The sequence below is a fragment of the Thamnophis sirtalis genome, unplaced genomic scaffold (assembly GCF_051295495.1).
Source record: "Thamnophis sirtalis isolate CommonGarterSnake01/CBP01778 unplaced genomic scaffold, rThaSir2_p1.2 scaffold_7, whole genome shotgun sequence".
Lineage (NCBI taxonomy): Eukaryota > Metazoa > Chordata > Lepidosauria > Squamata > Natricidae > Thamnophis > Thamnophis sirtalis.
In genome coordinates this window covers 9,218,250-9,240,875 of record NW_028261387.1, presented here as the reverse complement: position 1 = coordinate 9,240,875, position 22,626 = coordinate 9,218,250, and the positions used below count along the sequence as shown (strand labels likewise).

At 37.2% G+C, this 22,626-nt stretch overlaps 1 protein-coding gene across 2 annotated transcripts in view; it reads left to right on the top strand.

The window, feature by feature from the left end:
- The window catches only part of DPYD (dihydropyrimidine dehydrogenase), a 646,680-nt gene that overhangs the window by 414,140 nt on the left and 209,914 nt on the right, over positions 1-22,626 (top strand). For both annotated transcript variants that reach the window (XM_087719294.1, XM_087719293.1), the window contains one exon: positions 2,369-2,533. In XM_087719294.1, coding sequence (XP_087575420.1) covers positions 2,369-2,533 — 165 coding nt within the window. The remainder of the gene's footprint in view (positions 1-2,368; positions 2,534-22,626) is intronic.

Genomic DNA, 22,626 nt, shown 5'->3' with positions numbered 1-22,626 from the left:
TAGCAATAAGAACTTAGCAACTCTCTTTGTAGTACCAAACAAATATATAAAATAAAATAAAATACTTCTTCATGTCATCATCACAATTTAGGTTACTTTAAGCTTTCTTGTGCCAATAGTAGCCAATAAGAACTTAGCAACTCTCTTTGTAGTAGCAGGGATACTGTCCAAGAATTACCCCTTCCTGAAAACTTGATCTTTACTAGGAGATAGTATAGGTAATATGTGCTTGTTGATTTGTGTAATCAACATAGTAACTGAATGTTATCGTTATTAGTAGAATGATAGTAGTTATCATTCAAAAAAACAATAAAACAGTAAAAGTAACAATCAACACCTGAATGAAGTTAAGCAAAACAAAAACAAATATATAAAATGAAATGAAATAAAATAAAAGACTTCTTCATGTCGTCATCACAATTTAAGTTACTTTAAGCTTTCTTATGCCAATAGTAGCAATAAGAACTTAGCAACTCTCTTTGTAGTACCAAACAAATATATAAAATAAAATAAAATACTTCTTCATGTCATCATCACAATTTAGGTTACTTTAAGCTTTCTTGTGCCAATAGTAGCCAATAAGAACTTAGCAACTCTCTTTGTAGTAGCAGGGATACTGTCCAAGAATTACCCCTTCCTGAAAACTTGATCTTTACTAGGAGATAGTATAGGTAATATGTGCTTGTTGATTTGTGTAATCAACATAGTAACTGAATGTTATCGTTATTAGTAGAATGATAGTAGTTATCATTCATAAAAATAATAAAACAGTAAAAGTAACAATCAACACCTGAATGAAGTTAAGCAAAACAAAAACAAATATATAAAATGAAATAAAATAAAATAAAAGACTTCTTCATGTCGTCATCACAATTTAAGTTACTTTAAGCTTTCTTATGCCAATAGTAGCCAATAGTAGCCAATAAGAACTTAGCGACTCTCTTTGTAGTAGTGGGGATCCTGTCCAAGAATAGAAAATAAACCATTACCCCTTCCTGAAAACTTGATCTTTACTAGGAGATAGTATAGGTAATATGTGCTTGTTGATTTGTGTAATCAACATAGTAACTGAATGTTATTGTTATTAGTAGAATGATAGTAGTTACCATTCATAAAAATAATAAAAGAACCCAGTATAACATACAGAAAGTATTCCCCTTATGACCCTAATTGGGACTGGAATTTCCATTGTTAAGCTTTAGATGGTGGAGCACAGAGCAGCAGGAGTAGCAACGAGTTCAGAGTGGCGGATATAATTGGGACGCAGCATGGCAAGATTGGCAGGAAAGTGAGAGAGAACAGCAGGTGTGGCCACAGCATGTCGGGCCTAAGCCCAAAAATGCCACAGTGAGATCCAATTGAGTTCATTTCTTTATGGGATCTGATCTTCCAGTTTAAGCTTGAAAGAGTAAAATTATAAGCTTCTAACCTAATGGATGCATAATAGATGGGAGATTCTAAGGTGAGCCTATCCTGAAACTTTTCCTCCCCTTATCATCCAAAAACAGACTACACAGTCTCTGGTCTTGGGCTCGCTCTGGAATATGCTGCCTCCTCCCTGGGAAATGAGAGGGCTACTGCCAGTGCCAACTACTTCCTTCAACTCCCGCTACAGGGAATAAAGGGCAGTAGTGTGCAAGGCAACCAAAAGGGCATAGGTGGGGGTAGAGCCGAGGTGGCGCAGTGGTTAGGGTGCAGTACTGCAGGCCACTTCAGCTGACTGTTATCTGCAGTTCAGCCGTTCTAATCTCACCGGCTCAAGGTTGACTCAGCCTTCCATCCTTCCGAGGTAGGTGAAATGAGGACCCATACTGTGGGAGCGATATGCTGACTCTGTAAACCGCTTAGAGAGGGCTGAAAGCCCTATGAAGCGGTATATAAGTCTAACTGCTATTGCTATTGCTATTGGTGGGAGGTGAGTGGGAGGAAGTTTAAGCTCCCCTGTGATCATAAATGTGGGAGGTCTGCCAAATGCCCAGTTTTGATCACGTGACTACGAGAACAGTGCAGCAGCCATAACATTAAGACCAGGCTTAAATACAGAGGTGGGTTCCTACTGGTTTGCACCAGTTCGGTAGAACCGGTTCATCAAATCTACCGAACCGGTTAGAAGAAGTTCCACCAGTGGACCCGGAAAGCAGGCCACACCTACAGAAGAGGTTCCAAAAGTTTTTGAAACCCACCACTGCTTAAATATCATTTGTTCAGTGCCATCATAATTTGGCTTGCTGAACAAATGATCGTTAAGGAAGGACTGGCTGTATGCAACGCTAGAGGGAAAGGTTTCAGAATGAAGAAGTAGAAATATTTTTCCTTTGCTCAAGTTGAATTGCTAATTTATTTATTTATTTTTTTGCTGTTTTCACAGGACATTGTAACAAATGTTTCTCCAAGGATAATACGTGGAGCTACCACAGGTCCCATGTATGGTCCCGGTCAAGGTTCCTTCTTGAACATTGAGCTCATAAGTGAGAAAACAGCAGCTTATTGGTGCAGGAGTATTTCTGAATTGAAGTCAGACTTCCCTGACAAAGTAAGTCAGAATGAATTGCAAAGAAATGCACGTGTCAAGTAGAGATGATCAATACATTTTTTTTTCCAGAAAATTGGAAGTCGTTTGAAAAACAATTGCTACCATGGGGTTTATATATTCATTCACTTTTCTGATAATCAAGCCTTTCGGTATTTTCTGTTTTTAAAAACCTGCAAATATATTTAGTTTAGTTTAGTTTAGTTTAGTTTAGTTTAGTTTAGTTTAGTTTAGTTTAGTTTAGTTTAGTTTAGTTTAGTTTAGTTTAGTTTAGTTTAGTTTAGTTTAGTTTATTGTCTTGTATGCCGCCCACTCCCGAAGGACTCCGGGCAGCTTACAATAAACAAGGGAAGGGGTTAAATAGACAAAACAACATTTTAAAATACGCAACATTCACAGTTACCGTGGGGCTGGATATTTCACAACCCCCCCCCCCCAGCCTGCTGGAGCAGCCAGGACCTGGTGGCTTTGCGGAAGGCCGGGAGGGTAGTAAGGGTCCGGATCTCCACGGGGAAGTCGTTCCAGAGGGCTGGAGCTGCGACAGAGAAGGGTCTCCCCCGGGGAATTGCCAGCCGACATTGGCTGGCAGATGGAATCCAGAGGAGACCTAACCTGTGAGATCTGATCGGTCTAAGGGAGGTAATTGGCAGGAGGCGGTCTCTCAAGTACCCAGGTCCGATGCCATGTAGGGCTTTATAGGTGATGACCAGCATCTTGAAGCGGGTCCGGAGACTAATGGATAGCCAGTGCAGCTCACGGAGGATAGGTGTTATTTGACTAGACGTGAAGGGGGATAAAGAGAATGTTTATATACTGTGAGAAACAAAGCATCTGCTCAAATTCCTCTGACAGTAGCACAGATCTGCCCCTTTTTCTAGCTTTCATTCACAGATGCAATGCTTATCGTGGGGTAAATACTTATACATATACTATACTTCACCATAGCCATGAAATTCATTTCAAAACTGTCATTATTAGAGAGATAAATTTGTTGTCTCTAAAGAAAGGTAGACTTTTTGTTCTGAGTTATAAAATGCTGGGGGCAAATAGGATGTCAAATAGTTGAAAAAATAGTTTTATTCAAATTCCCATTTTTGGTGCCTTTCTTTGAGAATCTCCATAATACTAGATATGTATACTATATTCAATAACAACAAAAACAAAATGTTCTTTTTAAAACCTGGCTGAGTGAAAACCATGAATGAAGAATGACATTTTGGCAGGAACAAGAAGAAAGCAGAGTTAAAAATACAAGAGAATTGTTAGCTAATGATTACAGTAAAGTAAATTATTGCATTATTGTAAATATTAAAAAGAAGAAAATATAATTGCTTTTACATTAAAATGCAGCAGTTTAAAGACTGAGTTCAAAAATTAATATGTTAGGAATTAAAGTCTTTGTTACCGTTTAAGTAGTTGACAGTTCTTTTGGTTGAACTCTCGAATCAAAGGGATTTGTATTAACATTATTCAAATTTTAGCTACATTATGTTTCAGTTGCAGAGAACTATGACAGAAATTGAACTGAACAACAATAAATAATCAAAATAAATGATCAATTTATTTTCTGCAGGAGTTGAATCCTGATTTAATTTCATTTTGTGTTTTAAGTAGCCGATTATTTCTTTTCTTCTCCTACATAAATATTTACATGGATTTTATAAGGTTTACATGGATAAAGCATTGTAAAAAGGCAGTGTTAATGTAATTACATATATGGTTCTTCAAGATATTTTTGTTTTGTTTTTGCACTGTTGAATGATTTGCATGTAAGCATTCATAAAATATTGCCAAAGGGGGAAAAAAACATCTGATTACTAGTATGAAAAATCACCTACATGTGTAAACTGGTAAAGTACTATGCAGAATTTTTTTATTATTATTATGCGGAAAAATCTCAATATATTATATTGTTTTGATATAATGATGCTTGCATAGTACTAAAATTATTGACATTATATTGTTTCGCTATCTAATAGTATTAGAAATAAAAGAGAAATAAATATCAGTGTTAATTACAATTTAGGAAATTGTTATTACAAACATAAAATTATTTGATACCATATAAAACAGTACATGATACAAAAAAACCTGCTGCAGTTGCATCAAAGTATTTGTTTTACAATGAAGGTTTTGATCTTCATTGTAGTTACTTAGTGTTGAAGTCTCCATTGTATATTGCAGAGGTGTCAAACTTGTGTTGTCACGTGATGTAGCCCAACTACCCCCCCTTCACTAAACTGGGTGTGGGCATGGCCAGCGCATGAAGCATCAGGCCCGGGGGCTGCAAGTTTGACACCCCTGGAATATTGTATACATACCCACACAAAGATTTAATAAAAGGGAAAAAAATATAAAATGGGCAAGATCAATTTAACAAGAATTTTGACGCATGTAGTCATTTTGAATTGTGAATTCTATTTGGTTAGATTTTTTCCCCCCAAGTATTCATGAATTTTTCCTAACAGAATGAAAATAAAATTGAATTGGTTGTCAGTGGTATCCATGGACATTCAATGCAAGTGAAAAACAGACTGACAAAAGAAGTGTTGCAATGTCTGAACGAAAGCCACTTCCTTGGCTAACTGTGCCACAATAACAGAGGTGGGTTCCTACCAGTTCACACCTATTCGGTAGAACCGGTTTGTCAAATCTACCGAACCGGTTAGAAGAGGTTCCACCAGTGGACCCGGAAAGCAGGCCACACCTACAGAAGAGGTTCCAAATTTTTTGAAACCCACCACTGACACACACACACACACACACACACACAGAAAGAGAAAGGAAGGAAGAAATAATGAAAAAATGAAAAAAAAGAAAGAAAAAGTGAGAGATGAAAGAAAAAAGGCAAAAGGGACAGAGAGACAAAAGGAAGGAAAGAGAGAGAGAGAGAGAGAGAGAGAGAGAGAGAGAGAGAGAGAAAAAACACATGGCCAGCAAGCCACTCCCACCAGGTCACATGGCCAGCAAGCCACTCCCACAAATGAGGCCACACCCACAGAGTAGGTTCGAAAAATTTTTGAAACCCACCACTGCACAATAACATATAAAAAGGCAGGTCTTGACAAAAGGAGAAAAATCTTGCAAATATCCTCACATAAGAGAAAACTAAACTGATTCATTTAGTTAGCTAAATCATTAGTTGGACCCTTTGGCCATTCTAGTCAAATGGGTTTGTAACAAGGGATGCTGATGCTGAATTATTTTTTCTTAAGGGAAAAAAAAACTACTATATATGGGAATCAGATTATGGGATTGTCTCCATGTTTATACTTTTTAAAATTGACTAATTGGAATGGGTAACCCTTTTCAAAAAAGTTTCTGTTAGATTTGCTCATCCCACATGCTTATGTTGTCATGGGGGAAACATTCTCTCTTAATGAGAAAAAAAAAATGGAGGAATTCAGATCAGGGCAGATTGAGACAAGGAAGCAATTAAGAAAGAGAATGGAGGAAAGAACCTCTTGTGCCCAAATGTCTGAAATATATTTTACAGACAAAAGCCAGAGATAAATGACACTTTAAAAGACTTATTAATTTGTTTTCACATAAAACTGCAAGAACTACAGATCAGGTGTTTTCCCATCATATCCTAATGTAGCTTTCAGGTAAATATGGCAGTGCTGAATGACTGAAAGTGAGTGTAAAATTTCCACAGATGTGGTGGGTTTCAAAAAATTTTTGAACCTATTCTGTGGGTGTGGCCTCCTTTGTGGGAGTGGCTTGATGGCCATGTGACCTGATGGGAGTGGCTTGCCGGCCATGTGTTTTCTCTCTCTTTCTCTCTCTCTCTCTTTCCTTCCTTTTGTCTCTCTGTCCTTTTTTTCTTTTTTTCTTTCATTTCTCTCTCACTTTTTCTTTCTTTTTTATTTATTTATTTATTTCTTCCTTTCTTTCTCTTTCTCTCTCTGTGTGAGTCTCTGTGTGTGTGTGTGTGTGTGTGTGTGGCTCCTTGCCTCTCTCTCCCTCCCTCCCTCCCTCCCTCCCTCTGTGCCTCTCTATGTCAGTGATGGGTTTCAAAATTTTTTGGAACCTCTTCTGTAGGTGTGGCCTGCTTTCCGGGTCCACTGGTGGAACCTCTTCTAACCGGTTTGGTAGATTTGACGAACCAGTTCTACCGAATAGGTGCGAACTGATAGGAACCCACCTCTGATAAGCACCTTGTGACTTTAATTTAGTACTTGAAAGTATATTTCATGGAATAGTTATTTGATAACTTAAATCATCTTAGTCAAACACTTCTCTGAGTAAAATGCTGTATATTAATGCTATTTAACAACTAAATACTTTGACTATTGTTTCAGAAAATATACTTATCAACTGTAAAAAATACAGTTGATCAAATAATCTTGTTCTAAACAAATCAACTAGCCCATACTACAAGAGCTAATTTTAAGCAGACATATAGATTTGGTGTTGGTTACAACTACAGGTATTTGAGGTTAGCATGATATTTAGTCTCTATATAAATCAGAATATCATTCTTCAATTATTGTTTTTCTTCATTTTTTTTTTCTAATGTAGTTCTTACCTCAGAAAATATGCCAACATGCATTTAAAATAGGTATTTGGAGAAAAATGCATCTAGAAATGTAAACATTTAAATAAAATGTATATTTTTTGCAGATGCAATATAACTTAGATGGTACATTACATGTATAAAAACAGAACTTTGCAATTGTGAGTGAGTGTGTGGACAGTCACAAAACAGCAAATGAACCAGTATATGTTTAGATACCTGAAGTTATGCTATTATAAACGAGAAATATTACGTACTACTTTTCTGAAGTTCACTTTATAGGAACAAGCCAATTTATGTCTCGATTATGTTGTATTTATTTGGACGATATATTACATGTTATAGATCGGAAGCATTATGTTTCGACCCCTTAGAAAGTGACCATTCTTTCCCATACTCTCAAACTGCTAAAGGAAAACATAAAATGTGCCATAATGTTTTCCCCACAGAAAATAATATAAATGTGTATTAAGGTCTTGAGAGAAAGAGAAAAAAAAGGAATTGGTTCAAGAGTTCCATTCCACATAGTTCCGATGGGTTTACCTCAAGTTGCACGACTGGAGTCTTCTGAGTATTCTGTTTATGTTCAAAGATCCTCTTATAAAAAGAACAGTAAGGCATATTGGAGATTTGTATTTTCAGTGTAAAGTACTATTTATTTAGAGCACAAGACCTTGGTCCTGTTGGATGGGAACACATTTCACAGCTTTATGACGACTATAAGCACATCTTGAAACACATTGCATCAAGGTGTAAAAAAGGAGAAAATTAAAAGCCATTTCTGAAACATTCTGCCAGGCTTCTCGCAGAAAATGAATTGAGAGCTTTTTTTTTTTTTTTTTTTTTTTGATTATTGGGAAAAACAAGTCCTTAATGGCTCGAAATAGCTTGAGTACTCATGTCGCAAGGTCTTAACAATTAGGCTAATGCCTGTGCTGAAAAATCCTATATGAAGGAATACAAGGAGAGCTTCTTGTAAGAAAGAAACTCTACTACATTACAGCTCAGCATTTTTTTTTTCCTTCCTGAAATGATTGCATTACCTATTATGTAAAAGTGGTTGATGTGTCTGTGGTCTTTTGTGCACCTGTGTGCTGAGAACATGAATACATTTACATCCAATTGATTTTGCTAAAAACAACAGCAACATCTTTATTTTCATACAGACTTCCATTCTGCTTATTGTTTTCTTGTTCGTGACTGTTCTGAAGTAAAGCCCAATTGAGTTCAGTGGGATCCATATATAGCTTCAATTATATGGATATAGGATTATAGCCTAAGAGATCATTCTGAACATTAAGAGCACAATGTAATGCACATTTGCTCTGAAATGGCCCATTTCATCCTTGGGACTTTCTCTCATAAAGCCCTCCATGGTAGTGGAGGTTATTTCACTCATAAAGCCCTCCATGGTAGTGGATCTGCGTACTTGAGAGACCGCCTCCTGCCAATTACCTCCTTGCGACCAATTAGATCGCACAGATTAGGCCTCCTCCGAGTTCCATCTGCCAGTCAGTGTCGACTGGCAACTACAAGGAGGAGAGCCTTCTCAGTAGTAGCTCCGACCTTTTGGAACGATCTCCCCGTGGAGATTCGTACCCTCACCACCGTCCAGACCTTCCGCACAGCCCTTAAGACCTGGCTAGCCTGTCAGGCCTGGGGATAAAGATAATCCGTCCCCACCCGAATGATGAATGAATGTTGTTTACTATTTTACTTTTATGTATTGTTTTGTGTTTATTGTCATGTACCCTCCCTTCCTTATTTTATGTAAGCCGCCCTGAGTCCCCTCAGGGAAAAGGGCGGCCTATAAATACTAATAAAATAAATAAATAAATAAATGAGTACGCAGTTTCACTCTGTTAAAAAAAAGGGGGGGGGACATTCATTCCCCTAAAATATAAGCAGTATAAACTTTTAATGAATTAAAATGACTCAGTTCAGCAAAAATCTCTTTCCCTTGTGATAGCCCAGGTACATTTATTTAGGGATCAAAGTGAGGTTAAGAACTCACGGTTTGTGCCTTAGGTGATCAAATGTTCGTAGCTCAACATTAATCCAAAATAAATATCCTGTCCCTCAGTTGTCACTGGCTTATAGAAAATTTAAGTAAAGAATTAATGTTATGTAGAGTTAAAAAGGAAAAAACCCACAAACAATATGTAAGCGCTGTTAGTGCTAAAGTAAAGGTTTCTTCACCTAACATAATGGGAGAACAACAAAATCATGTATTAGTTGTTTGTGGCTGTTTTAGGATTAGCTGGAAGTAGCAATAGCAATAGCGGTTAGACTTATATACCGCTTCATAGGTGTCAGCTTCTGCTTTGCTGTTGTTTCAGCTGCCATGAAATGGGGAGGGAGGGCATGGTATTTGGGTGGGGTTACTCGATGTGCTGGAGGAATGTTCTGGAGTTCTCTGGATGGTCAGACTACGCATGCGTGGGTGTTTCCCGCCTGGACTAACGGCACCGACATTCCATCTTTGTGATGCCTTTTGAAGTTATCTCACACCTGACACTTGAAGGACTTATGATTGGACTAGGCCTATGATGCCAGGGGGTGTGGAATGGGCTATTCTATATATCAACTGCTTTCGCGCCTAATTAATCAGACTTCGCTATGCAACCGCTCTTTAACCATTTTTAATTAGTAAAAGTACATTTGACTTTCCACGTATGGAGTCTCATGGTTTTTCTTTCCTAATTATTAAATGGAGAGGTGCTGACAATAGGGCTTTCAGCCCTCTCTAAGCGGTTTACAGAGTCAGCATATTGCCCCCAACAATCCGGCTCCTCATTTCACCCACCTCGGAAGGATGGAAGGCTGAGTCAACCTTGAGCCGGTGAGATTTGAACCGCTGAACTGCAGATAACAGTCAGCTGAAGTGGCCTGCAGTGCTGCACCCTAACCACTGCGCCACCTCGGCTCTTTTAGTGCGGATTTATGGTTTCCAAATTGAATGTCTATATGCCCTGCTTGTTCATCCTTATTTGGCTCCTCTCCAAGAAAGAATACCTAAACTAACAATAAACTAATAAGTAAGCAGAAGATTCTATTTATATAGTCCATTGAGAATGCCTGGTTTGTTGCTCTCCTAACAGAAATCAGAGTTTGAAACCTTAATGTAAATTCTTATTTTATTTTATTAACCACATTTATATGCCGCCCAATCCCGAAGGACTCCGGGCGGCTTATAAAAATAAAGAGAAAAAAAAAAACATAACGAAAGAAACAGTTTAAAACAGCAACACCTCATACATTCATTCTAATCAGGGCTGGACCTCAACAGTGAGGTCAACAGCCCCAGGCCTGCCGGAACAGCCAAGTTTTTACAGCTTTCCTGAAGGCAAATTCTTTTTTCTTTTCTAGTTTGTTAGAAAATGATAAATCAGCATTACAAAAATGGCTACTTGTTTTGGTTAATTCTACTATACAAAGGATGAAATCAAGATGAATAATCATGATAAACAAAACCTATACAAAATATGTTTCCCTAACATAGTCTTAATAAGAACAAGAATGTATTTATATACGGTGGTTCTTTTTCTCTTTTTTTTTCCCCTTGGTTCATTTTACTTTTATCAGATTAAACAACACTCGAATAAACGCATACACCAAGGAGGGAGGTAGAGGGAAAGAAGAGGGAGGAGTAAGGAAGGAGTAAGGGGAATGTAAGGAGGGTGTGTGGGGAGTAAGGGGAGAAGGAAGGCTTGAGGGGAAAGGGAAGTAGGAGGGGAGTGTTAGAGGGAGAAAGGAAAGTTGGAGGGGGTAGATGGGGTGTATGGAGGATGGAAGGGTTAGGTGGGGGTGTGAATGATGAGTTGTGTTTCCTTTTTATTTGTTCGTTTTATTTCCTTTTTTTTTCTTTTCTTATAGCAAATACCCTGTATATAAGTGATTGCAAATGGAATGTGAAAAATGAATTTAAATAAAATGCTTTGAATAAAAAAAAAATATGTTTCCCTACAAGGTAGCAACTTCTTGAATTCCATCTTCGTCATTTCTACTCTTTTCAGTTCACATGAAAAATCATAATCCTTATCAGATCCATTAGGAAGAGCCAAGCACAAACATTTAGGTAATAGGTGCAAGCACATAGCTTGTGATTCCTAAACCAGGTGTATGGTATGCATGCATGCATGCATGCATGCATGCATGTATGTATGTATGTATGTATGTATGTATTCTTTCAAAAAATAATTATTCTAATTAAAAGAGCAAGAAAATAATTTATAAATGCTGTGGAGTTTTTTATGTTCAGCAGAATGTTTGATGCAATCAGCAGTATATTGTACAGCAATGGTTTGAATGTGTTAGGCTATTTTTCTAGACTTATTTTAGTAAAACAATAGAACTTACATCCAGACTTTTAAATTGGATCCAGGTTATCTATGGACTGTCCCCTCTTCTTTTCTGCCAACTCTGGAGTGATGCTGACACAGTAACAGTTAAAAGTGTGTTAATTTCTTTTAAGTTAATTTCAGAGAGTCACGTAAAGTGAAAATGGCAGAATCAGAGGTGCTCTAGAATTTGCTCAATTTAAATGAAATGTATACCTTTTAAGCACTTTAGAAATAAGTTCATGGTTCTAATTTTTTACCTGTTCTTGCTTAAATTAAATCAAATACTTCTGTTATAGCAATAGCACTTAGACTTATGTACCACTTCATGGTGCTTTACAGTTCTCTCTAACTCCAACTTCTTCAGGCCAAAACCCAGTGCTGCTATACTTTGTAGCTTAAGCTGTACTTTAAAATATGTCTGTGACAGACTAAACTGTTAACTATATGACAAAAGATAAAATTCAGGCTGCCAATGCTCTTGAGATAATGGCATATGGAATATCCTGAAATAAGAGTGACAGACTTAGAAGTTGAGATAAACAATGAACAAGATCAGTTTGGCATATGAAAGACCCTGGATGCTGATAGGCTGTAGTTTTTGTATGACATAAAGTAACTACTAAGTGCAAATGAGTTGTGGAAATCTGTCCAAGTGGTAGACTTCCTGTTGTGTTTTTGGTCACAATTCTGCTAAAGAAGATCTGAGAGATTAGGAGAGAGGGACGGAGAGAAGATTGAGAAGAGACCCATCTTCTTCATTATTCTGTTGAAATGCTTTCTTCCTGGCTTTAAGGCATCAGAAAGGTATTGTTGACCCCTATTCTGTCTTAATAATTACTGGAGATATTCTCAGTTCTAATGTAAGACAAGTTAGAAAGAGAAGAATAAAAAGCAGGCAGAGTTTTGGGGTGGAATTAAATGCGTCATAAGTTTAGAATCCTCCTGTTGCCACAAGAGGGCCAATTCCATCCTTCCTTGAATTCCATTGATCATTATCAAGTACCAATTTAATGCTGACTGTTAATTTATTGGATTCTTGTGTATAGGCTTAATTGTTTTTTTTGTGTTGAAACTTAACATATGGCCATGAACCTCTGTGCCTGACACATCCCTTCCCATGAAATATCACCCACTTTGAGGAAGGGTCTATGACAACTCACTGTGACCAACTCACCATAGCAATAGCAATAGCAGTTAGACTTATATACCGCTTCATAGGGCTTTCAGCCCTCTCTAAGTGGTTTACAGAGTCAGCATATTGCCCCCAACAATCCGGGTCCTCATTTTACCCACCTCGGAAGGATGGAAGGCTGAGTCAACCCTGAGCCGGTGAGATTTGAACAGCCGAACTGCAGAACTGCAGTCAGCTGAAGTAGCCTGCAGTGCTGCATTTAACCACTGCGCCACCTCGGCTCGATGGCCCAACTTGCCACAGGACAAGAGTTACATTAATATCAAATAGTTGAATAGAATCATTAAAGAAAGGGTGCCAAAGAAGGGACAGAATTAAATGTGAATGACAAAAATTAAAATCATTTCTTAATTATTTTAAATGGTTAAATTGACCTTTTGGATTATCTTGCAGCAAATTGACCATGGCAAGTTGTCCCACAGCAAATTGGCTGTGGTGAGTTGTACATGGTGAATTGGCTGTAGTGTGTGGTGAGTTGTCCCATTCCTCTAACAAAAACTACATCAAACATTCTCCTTTACTGGAGCTGTGATAGAAACCTGTTTTGATAATTAACTAGAGCAGTGGGCCAGAACTTATCAGCTGACGGGGCCGTGGCACGACAAAACCGCAGTCCACTAAAGCGCGCCCGATTAAAGTGCGTTGCTGACGTCATCAGCAGCACGACAACAGCGTCCGCGGAGAAAAAAGGGCACTTTAAAAAGCGCTTTGAAAGCAAGCCGATTCACGTTAAGGTAAGGTTTAGGGTTAGGGTTAGGTTAAGGGTTAGGTTAAGTGTTAGGGTTAGGGTTAGGTTAAGGGTTAGCGTTAGGTTTAGCGTTAGGTTAAGGGTTAGGTTTAGGGTTAGGTTTAGGGTTAGGTTAAGGGTTAGGTTTAGGGTTAGGTTTAGGGTTAGGTTTAGGGTTAGGTTTCAGGGGGTTAGGTTTAGGTTTAGGGGTTAATTTTAGCTTTAGCGCTCACAGCGTGCTTTTTTCGTCGCGCTGTGATGACGTCAGGTACGCGATTTCGTCGAGCGCGCTTTAGTCGACCGCAGTTTTGTGGTAGAACCGACGGGGCTCCTGATAGTCAAATATTTTTACATATTCTTGAGTAGTAGTATCTATTCCATTGTTTCTCAAACTTGGTAATGTGAAGATGTGTTGAGTACAACCCCCCAAAAATATGATTATATAGATCTGATACATTCTGACTCGTATATTTCTACTACAAGAGTTCCTGATGTTGAACTTAATATAAGTGCACCCTTTGGTGAAGGCAGTAAGGGATATTAGTATTCACTTCTGATGTTTTGGACTGCTAGTTTGGTCCAAAGGAAGAAGACATTTATGGTATTCTAACAAGTAGGAAAATTCTGGAAATACACATTTCCTGTGCAAACATAGTTATCACCATCTATTCCATTTGTTGCCTCAAAGAGAGAAAATAACTTCCTATATCCTGCCTCAGGCCAAAAAAGAAGAAGAAGAAGCTAGAGAATAGTTTTAATTGCCCACCTGATTACATTAGGACTTGAATGTAGGCAATGTTTTGAATTTTGAAATGTGTTTTAAAAACCTGCAGATGTGTGAGGAAACAGACCAGGGCTAAATTTACGTGTGGAGGAATTTGTCGAAATAGTTGTAAGAATGCTATACTGCCCATTTCTCTCTGATATTTATATTCCTTGCTCCCTTCAGAGACAACACCATTGGCCATGTCATTAATTTTGCTTCTGTTTCCCTGCGAAAGGTCAGAGGATGGTAAAATATTAGGAACAAACAGTGTAGGGCTACACTGAACACATGGCCTGGAATTCTCCAGATTTACCTATAAACTTTCCAAGTTGCTTGCAAATCTGTTCTGACCCCATCCTCCGTCCAGGAATGAATGCAGAGACAAGTTTAACTGGAATGTACTTTATTAGCAAGAAACCAAAAGTTTCTTTATTAGCAAGAAACCAAAAGTGGCTGAAAGTGAAGCATAACAAACAGATAAAGACCTTGGCAGCAACTCAGACAAGCCTTGGCAGCAATCCAGCCTGCCAAGCTAGTTACAAAAGTTCTCCAATTTTTAGTCAATGCGTTGACTTCTGTAAAAGGGGTGTGTGCACAAGCAGTCCTTTTTATAATCTGGAGAGGAGCCTAATGACCACCAGATGAGTGCAATTACCTCCTGTACTTGCGCAATTGTTCCTGATGCCTATTAGCTATTAGCATCCAGGAACAACTCACTGCTGGCATCCGGATCACTCTCCCTTGTCTCCTCCCCACTGGTCCAAGGCTCAGGTGCCTCCTGGTGGCCAACCAGCCTGTCTGTGCCCTGCTCAGAGTCAGAACCCTGTCCAGGGTCCTCCACATCCTCCAGAGCCGACTCATAGGGCCCCTCGCTGTCGGAGTCTGGTGGCAGCTCCAACGGCTCCTGCTGGACCACAACACAAATCTATAGCAATACTTGAAATGGAATGAATTAAAGTGATCAAAAGTTTAAATGGTAAAAGTCTCGGGGATTTGTTTGGGTGTTTTCGGGGGATTTTTTTGAACAGGATTTTAATCTGCCTTATTTTAACTTTAAAATGCTGGAAAACTCTGTAGTCCAGGAGTAAAACCCAAGGGATTGTTTTTCCATTCCCCTATCTAGCTTTTCAACTCATAGTGTTAAGAATCAATGAGATGTCACTACCCTGTTGTTAAGGTTTTGCTACAGGTTAGAGTTTATGTGTTTGAAATATTGTAAAACTAGATATAAGCACTTCCTATTAGTTTTTTTTTATTGTTTCCTGACCTCTTCTGCACCCACTATACCAAGACAATATATTTTAAAAAATAAACTCTTTATTCTGTTAAAAATTGGAAACACTAGTTGTGTCTGGCAATTAATAGCAGGAACCCATTATAATTTCTTATTAGTTTATTGAATGGTGATGGCTAACTGCAAATGGTTTCAAAGCTACTTGTCACAATGATATCATTTCCCCCCTTTTAACTTCTTACAATATCATTTTTCCCTTCCATTCTTTATCTAGCAATATTTGGACCTAAAAGTACAGTAATCTGAAATAGCAAAGTTTGCAAGTTTAAGTTAAAACGCAACCTTCTTCAACCTTCCTTTAGCAAACCAAACACAAATTTCCAGATTTTACATTTCCATCTTCTTTCATTTGCTTCTTGCTTTAGCTAATATATTAATTTCTGTTTCTTTAAAGTTAAAGGTAGTGGTGACTTGAGGGATATAGTGTGTGATGTAGAAATACAGTTGGGTCTGTTTCACTTTGTTTGAACTCAGTAATAAGTCCTTTCTGTCAAATGTGCATTTTTTACAGAAAACTTTTTTATTTTTATATGCAAATATTTATATGCTTATTTCCCTAATATAAATACTTCTGTGCAGTTTTCTATAAAATAAATGTATGTGGAACAACTTGCCTCCAGAAGTTGTTGGTGATCCAATACTGGAGATTTTTAAGAAAAGACTGGGCAACCATTTGTCTGAAATGGTATAGGATTTCCTGCTTGAGTAGGGGGATGGACTAGAAGACCTCCAAGGTCCCTTCCAAATTATTCTGTGTACTCTGTACATTTTGTGGTGCTTTAAAGTTGGTGAACCCTTTTGCACACTCAGTATTTCTGTATAAGTATGACCTAAAAACATGATAACTCCTAAAATTAAATTTAAAAAAAAAACCCAATTAAATAATGAGTCAAAATATTTACTTGCTCATTTATGTATTGAGGAAAATGATCCAAAGCTGCATATCTGTATGTGGAAAAATATGTGAACCTCTAGGATTATCAATTCATTTGAAAGGGATATTAGAGTAGGTGTTTCAGTCAATGAGATGATAATCAGGTATGAGTGTGGGAGGTCCTCCCTTATTTTAAGAACAGAATTCTGGGTATTCACCTCAGGGTCATCTTACACGTTTTACATAATTCTGTTGCAGCAGATTGAGGTTTGTAATCTACTTCCGAAAGACCAGGACTTGAGACCACGAAGGTGAGAGAAACAGGTTTATTGGATGCATCGAGTTCAGCGTGTTCACACACCAAAATCTGAACTGCCTGGGCTCTGCCCAGGATGCTACTTTTATGCCGTGTTCCACACTGTGCATTCTCAAGGCGTTTCCATACACAAGACAAGCATGACATTTCGAAAAGGAGAAGTTCATTTGGAATGTTACAGCGAAGTACATAGGAGAAATACAAAAAAGAGAAGTTCCTATAATGTCTTAAGCTGTCAGCAGTTTTTTACCTCTGTTCTATCTCTCACCCATGCCTGGCTTCCTGTGCCCCTCCTTTACAGGGTCTTGCCACACTGTTCAGCCCTATTTTTAATACTTATGAGGAAGTTGGAGAGAAAAGTTCACTCCAGCTAAAAGTCAACTTTGGGACTCCAGGGCACTGGAATGAAAAGCCAAACTAATATGAATTTATAAGGTCCATTCTATTAAGACCACCTAACCTGGCCAGCCACTGGTGGGTTTATCTGTGCAACCCCTCCTGCATCAATTCTACAAGATTAAGTACAAGATTAGTTAAGACTGCAGAGCCTTGAAAGGCACTGAAGTACCTACTGGTTGTGACTCTCTGCAGGCCCTTAAACCAAACACATCCTATGCTAGGATCATCCTGCAGCCGTAGAATAAAATCACAATGTCAGGAAAAGATTCAGTTGCTTTAAGGAGTTTGAATTCCGGCATGCTGTGAAGCATCTTATAGCACTTTATGGGCAGCCCTCGATTTACAATCACAATTGAGCCCAGAATTGTGATTGTAAGGCATTGCAATCCCATATCATGGCACTGAGTGAATTTTGCAACCATTTTAAAATGTGGATTATGCAGTGGGTAATTTTTCTGGAAAGTTTGTTTGTTTGTTTGTTTGTTTGTTTGTTTGTGTGTGTGTGTGTGTGTGTGTGTGTGTGTGTGTGTAAAAAAGGAGATCATATATAAATGTGCGCCACTTGCCAAGCACTCAAAATGTGCTCACTCGGCATATCTTAAAGATCACTCAAATGAGAGATATAAACAAGACTGGAAAAAAATGGATTGACTATATACAAAATAAATATGGGACCAAGAAATTCCAGTTAGCCTATGCTTAAGATCAGAAATGATTTAAATTGTTTAAAGTTGGTTCAGCAAGAAGAAGCTAAGGTCAATGTAGAATGTTATTAATTTTTTTTATTTCTTTTTTTTTTCTCAACAGATTTTAGACTGTGTTTGTTAGAAATCCATACCGTGTACGGGTTCTGGGAAGTCGGGGGGGGGAAGGTGGAGGGGGGTTGGGGGAGAGGGTGGAGGGAGGGAGGGGTATATACTAGGCTAGACAAGAATTTGGTGGTAAACTAGAATTATTTTGACATACAAAAAATTGTACTTCGATGTCTTACTGATTGAGGAATGATGAAATGTTTGCCTTAAAAGAAATAAAACTTTTGAAACACAAGAATGTAAATTAGTATTGTTAAGCAAATTAAATACCCAGGCAACACAATGTTTATTAAGCACTAAGAAATGTATTTTATATAAAAAAAATCAATAAAGCAAAATGTGCTCACATGACCTCAGGGCTAGTGCAGCAGTCATAACTTTGAGGACAGGTGAGAAGCAACTTTTTTTTTTAGTCCAGCATAATTTCAGTTATTAAACAACTGATCGTAAATCGAGGAGTACCTTTGTATCTGGAACATTTCACAGTCCTTATTTATGAGAGCATATATTAATCTATAGTACATTTTAATATATGTGAATAGAAACAATGTTATGTAAGAACAGTGTTGCCTTCTTTAATTCTACATAATAATAGTACACAGGTAATCTTCAAGTTATGACCATAATGAAACCTGCCCATCATACTCATCTTGATTTGTAAATGTGTTACCAGAAAGTTTCACACACATTTTTATTTATGTTGCTCCTCTACAATGCAGATACTTGGATTTTGTGCCTCTTCATCTAAGTGGTCAGGTTACATCATAATGTAGGACTGGAGGCTAAAGCATAGGAAGAACAGTTGCAGAAATTGGATATGCCTAGTTTAATGAAAAGAAGGAATAGTGGTGACATGATAGCAGTCTTCCAATAATTAACCTAGATTGTCCACTTCTTCCTTCTGTATAAATAATCCTTTTCTATATAGATAATCTTTATGACGGAGAACTTACAAGGAAATGTTTAGCCTTTTTAAAAAAGATGATTTTAAAGATAGTTTTTAGGTATTTTTATCTTTTTAAATTTTTATCTCACCCTAGGCAGTTAAAGTATAACTCTTTCATTGAGCACCTGAGTTTGGATTCTCAGTTGTAAAATAGATTATAATTTTGTCCTAATCACCAACTTGTTTTAGTGTTCTTTATTGATATGTGTTATTTTCTTTTGTATTTATCCCCATGATTTTATACTTGTTGAGAGCCATGTTTAAGTTAGAAAACCATATCAGTTTTCTAAATATGTGTTTAGATTATTTTGATATTTAAAATATTTAAATATTTAGATTTAATTTTTTACAAGTTGTGACATTTAATTTTTTCTCTTATTTTGCTGAATTCATTATTTTTTGTTAGACCAGACAGAGTTTAATGAAATTTGTTCTTGGTCTCTAATTTATAAATTCAATTATAATAGCTTTAGTTGTCAATTAATGCATAGTAATCTAAATCTATTTTAGATTACTGATTCCATCTTTCAAAGTGGTGTCAGATATACTAATATGCAAATTTATATCAATGTCGGTTTAATTTTTGTCATCTTAAACTGCTTGCAAATATCTTGAAAACTTGCTTTTTCTATTTTTTTGCTTCTTTTTGAAGCAAATATTGCATATTTGTTTTTTAAAAAAATAAAAATATATTGTATATATTTATGTTTTTAAAAATCCCAACGGCAAGGGGATGAATAATTACTCAGAAAGAGTGTCTGCCAATTATTAAAAATTTACCTCTATACAGGTTTTCTTTGTGAAATGTTAATTTTTAATGCATGTTATGAATAAAATAAGGCTAGTAAGAGTTAAACTACATATTGGCGCTGCTGTAAAAAGGGTTAAATTGTATACTGGCCTTGTGCTGAATTTCTTATTGTCCTATCTTAAAGTGAAGAGGATTATAAGTCAGTAATGTCAAGATATCCTACATTACTTGTCTTTATCACTATGCAGAATCTTTTTTTTAGTAAGGCAGCATTGAAAGAATAGATTTATGGACTGAAAGTACATTGTTTAATATGTCCATATCCATCTAGATTGACAGTTTCCACAGACTTGAATTTCCCAGGGGAGCACAGTGTTACTGGTGTCAGTGGATGGCATCATTTACTTCAATACTCCATTATTAAATTGATAACAAGATAATTCCTCTGCTTCTCACAGGCATGACAGGGTTTACAACTGTTAACTCTCTTATTGCATGGGATTTGATGCTGTAAGAGCGTTTTAATAAGAAGCTTATTTTTATTTCAATCCAGTGACAAATCAAAATTTCAAGAGGAAAAAAAAATCATAATACATTTTTAAAGATTTGTAGGACAGAAATATAGGAGAAGGGGAGTTTCAATATCTGTGTGGTTATTTAAATGTTTTTTTTTCCTATTAACAGAATCTTCTGATTATATTTAAATATAATTTCAAGAGAAATAATGTTTTTGTTTATTCCTGTAATAAGCACCCCCAAAATAATTTATAATTTATAAACATTTCCACATATACAGATTTAAAAGTATCTCACGTCCATTTCCTAAATGATGATTATCACAATCATCAGTAGTCCAATGCAAAATCTGATGCCTAGAACCAATGTTTGTGTTTTATAGTTCCCTTTTTCATATAATATGGAATATCAGTCAAATACTTTATGCCACTAGGATTGAAATTTTGGACCTGGACAACCTAGAACTACTCTACCTACAGTCTGACCTAAGCTTAGTACACAAAATTGTCTCCTACAACATCCTACCTGTCAATGACTACTTCAGCTTCACCTGCAATAATACACTATAGATACAAACTCAAAATTATAATAAGAGCCGAGGTGGCGCAGTGGTTAGGGTGCAGTCCTGCAGGCCACTTCAGCTGACTGTGATCTGCAGTTCAGCGGTTCAAATCTCACCGGCTCAAGGTCAACTCAGCCTTCCATCCTTCCGAGGTGGGTGAAATGAGGACCCAGACTGTTGGGGGCAAGTTGCTGACTCAATTTGCTAAAAAAAAAAAATTTGTAAACCACTTAGAGAGGGCTGAAAGCCCTATTAAGCGGTAGAGAAGTCTAATAAATAAAAAAAATATACCACTCAAAACCTGGTTGCAGAAAATACGACTTCAGCAACAGAGTGGTCAATGCCTGGAACTCATTACCTGCCACTGTTGTTGCATCCTCAAACCCCCAAAACTTTAACCTTAAACTGTGTACCTCACTCCATTCCTAAGAGGTCTGTAAGGGGGCATGCATAAGCGCACCAGCGCGGCCTACCATTCCTGTCCTACTGTCCCCATTTATTTGTACTCATTTATTATGTATAAACTTATACCTGTTTATACTTATATGTTCATATGTTATGTTCATACTTATACTTGTTTTTCTCACACGTGCTTGGCTAACTAACTAACTAAATAAAATAAAATAAATAAATAAGCAGTGACGTAAATCATGATAAACTTGAGATAAGTCATCTTTGTTATGCTCTTCTTTGGAAATAACAATGGCCCAGAAAATTAAGGAAAACAATAATTTCCTGTCCCCATTCTGAGCAGTGCATACACCTGTCCATCAATCTATGGTAGCTTTTCTTGCTGTTCATACTCCTTACTTCATGGTATTGCTAATTGGTGTTAAGCAACCAAGACAGAGGTGGGTTCCTACCAGTTCGCACCTATTCGGTAGAACCGGTTCGTCAAATCTACTGAACCAGTTAGAAGAGGTTCCACCAGTGGACCCGGAAAGCAGGCCACACCTACAGAAGAGGTTCCAACATTTTTTGAAACCCACCACTGGTCCTTGGATATGATTATTCTACACTATCATGCTCACATTTATAAAACTCAGTGCTTCTGTGAAAGGTAAGGATGACTACTGCGTTTGTGGTTCAATCAGAACATTGCGTGTGTTGAAGTTGTTTTAACGCAAACCAAAGATGCCTTTTAAAAAACAAGTTTACTTCATATTCTTATGCATGCCAGTGCTGTGTCTGAGGTAATTTAAGGTGGTTCTGACAAGTGTCGTCGGCATCTTCATATCCGGTCACATGGGCGGCAAGCCACTCCCATCCGGTCACATGGGTGGCAAGCCATTCCCACAAAGGAGGCCACACCCACAGAGTAGGTTCAAACAATTTTTGAAACCCACCACTGATGTGGCGGTCTTAAAAAGTACATATGGTAGAAGAAAAAGAGATAAGATCTAAACTGAATGGGTGCTGAATGACTGTAGTGAATAGAAAAGTGAGTGGTCAGTACAAAAGAAATATGTTGAAATGGTTTGATCAAAGAGAAGGAAAAAAGATTGAATTGCAAGACAAATATATGACAGAATAGTGCACAGGTCAAGATGAAGGAAAAGAGTGACTATGTCATGGATGAGTGGAATTGATGAGCTGTTCAAGATGACAGAGGTGAGATATTTAAAGAACAAAAGGCAATGAGTCTAAGATGTTCCTGTTACATATTAATTCAGTGTTACATTTTCAGAATAGGGTTTTCTATCTCAAAATATAGCCGGATTCTTAAAATATTGATTCATAGTATGGTGGCAGTGTGAAGAGACTGTGAACATCAGCATATTTTAAAATGTAACTGAAGGACTTTAGGAGATTCAACTAAGTTCGGAAAGCACATTAACTTTGACTCAGTATAATTGCAGGGAAGGGAATCTGAAAATGTGTTATGTTTTAATAATTATAAAGCAGTCGCGCTAATCCAACCTGTTTTTACTCAAATGGATTTTTGATATTGACTAATTTGGACCTAAACATGTTTAAGTGCAATCAAGTGGTATTAAATGGCATAAATAGTTCTGAATATCTCTTTAAAAATAAATGAAAAAGAATGCCTAACATTACATTTCCAGTCAAGCTCTGTTA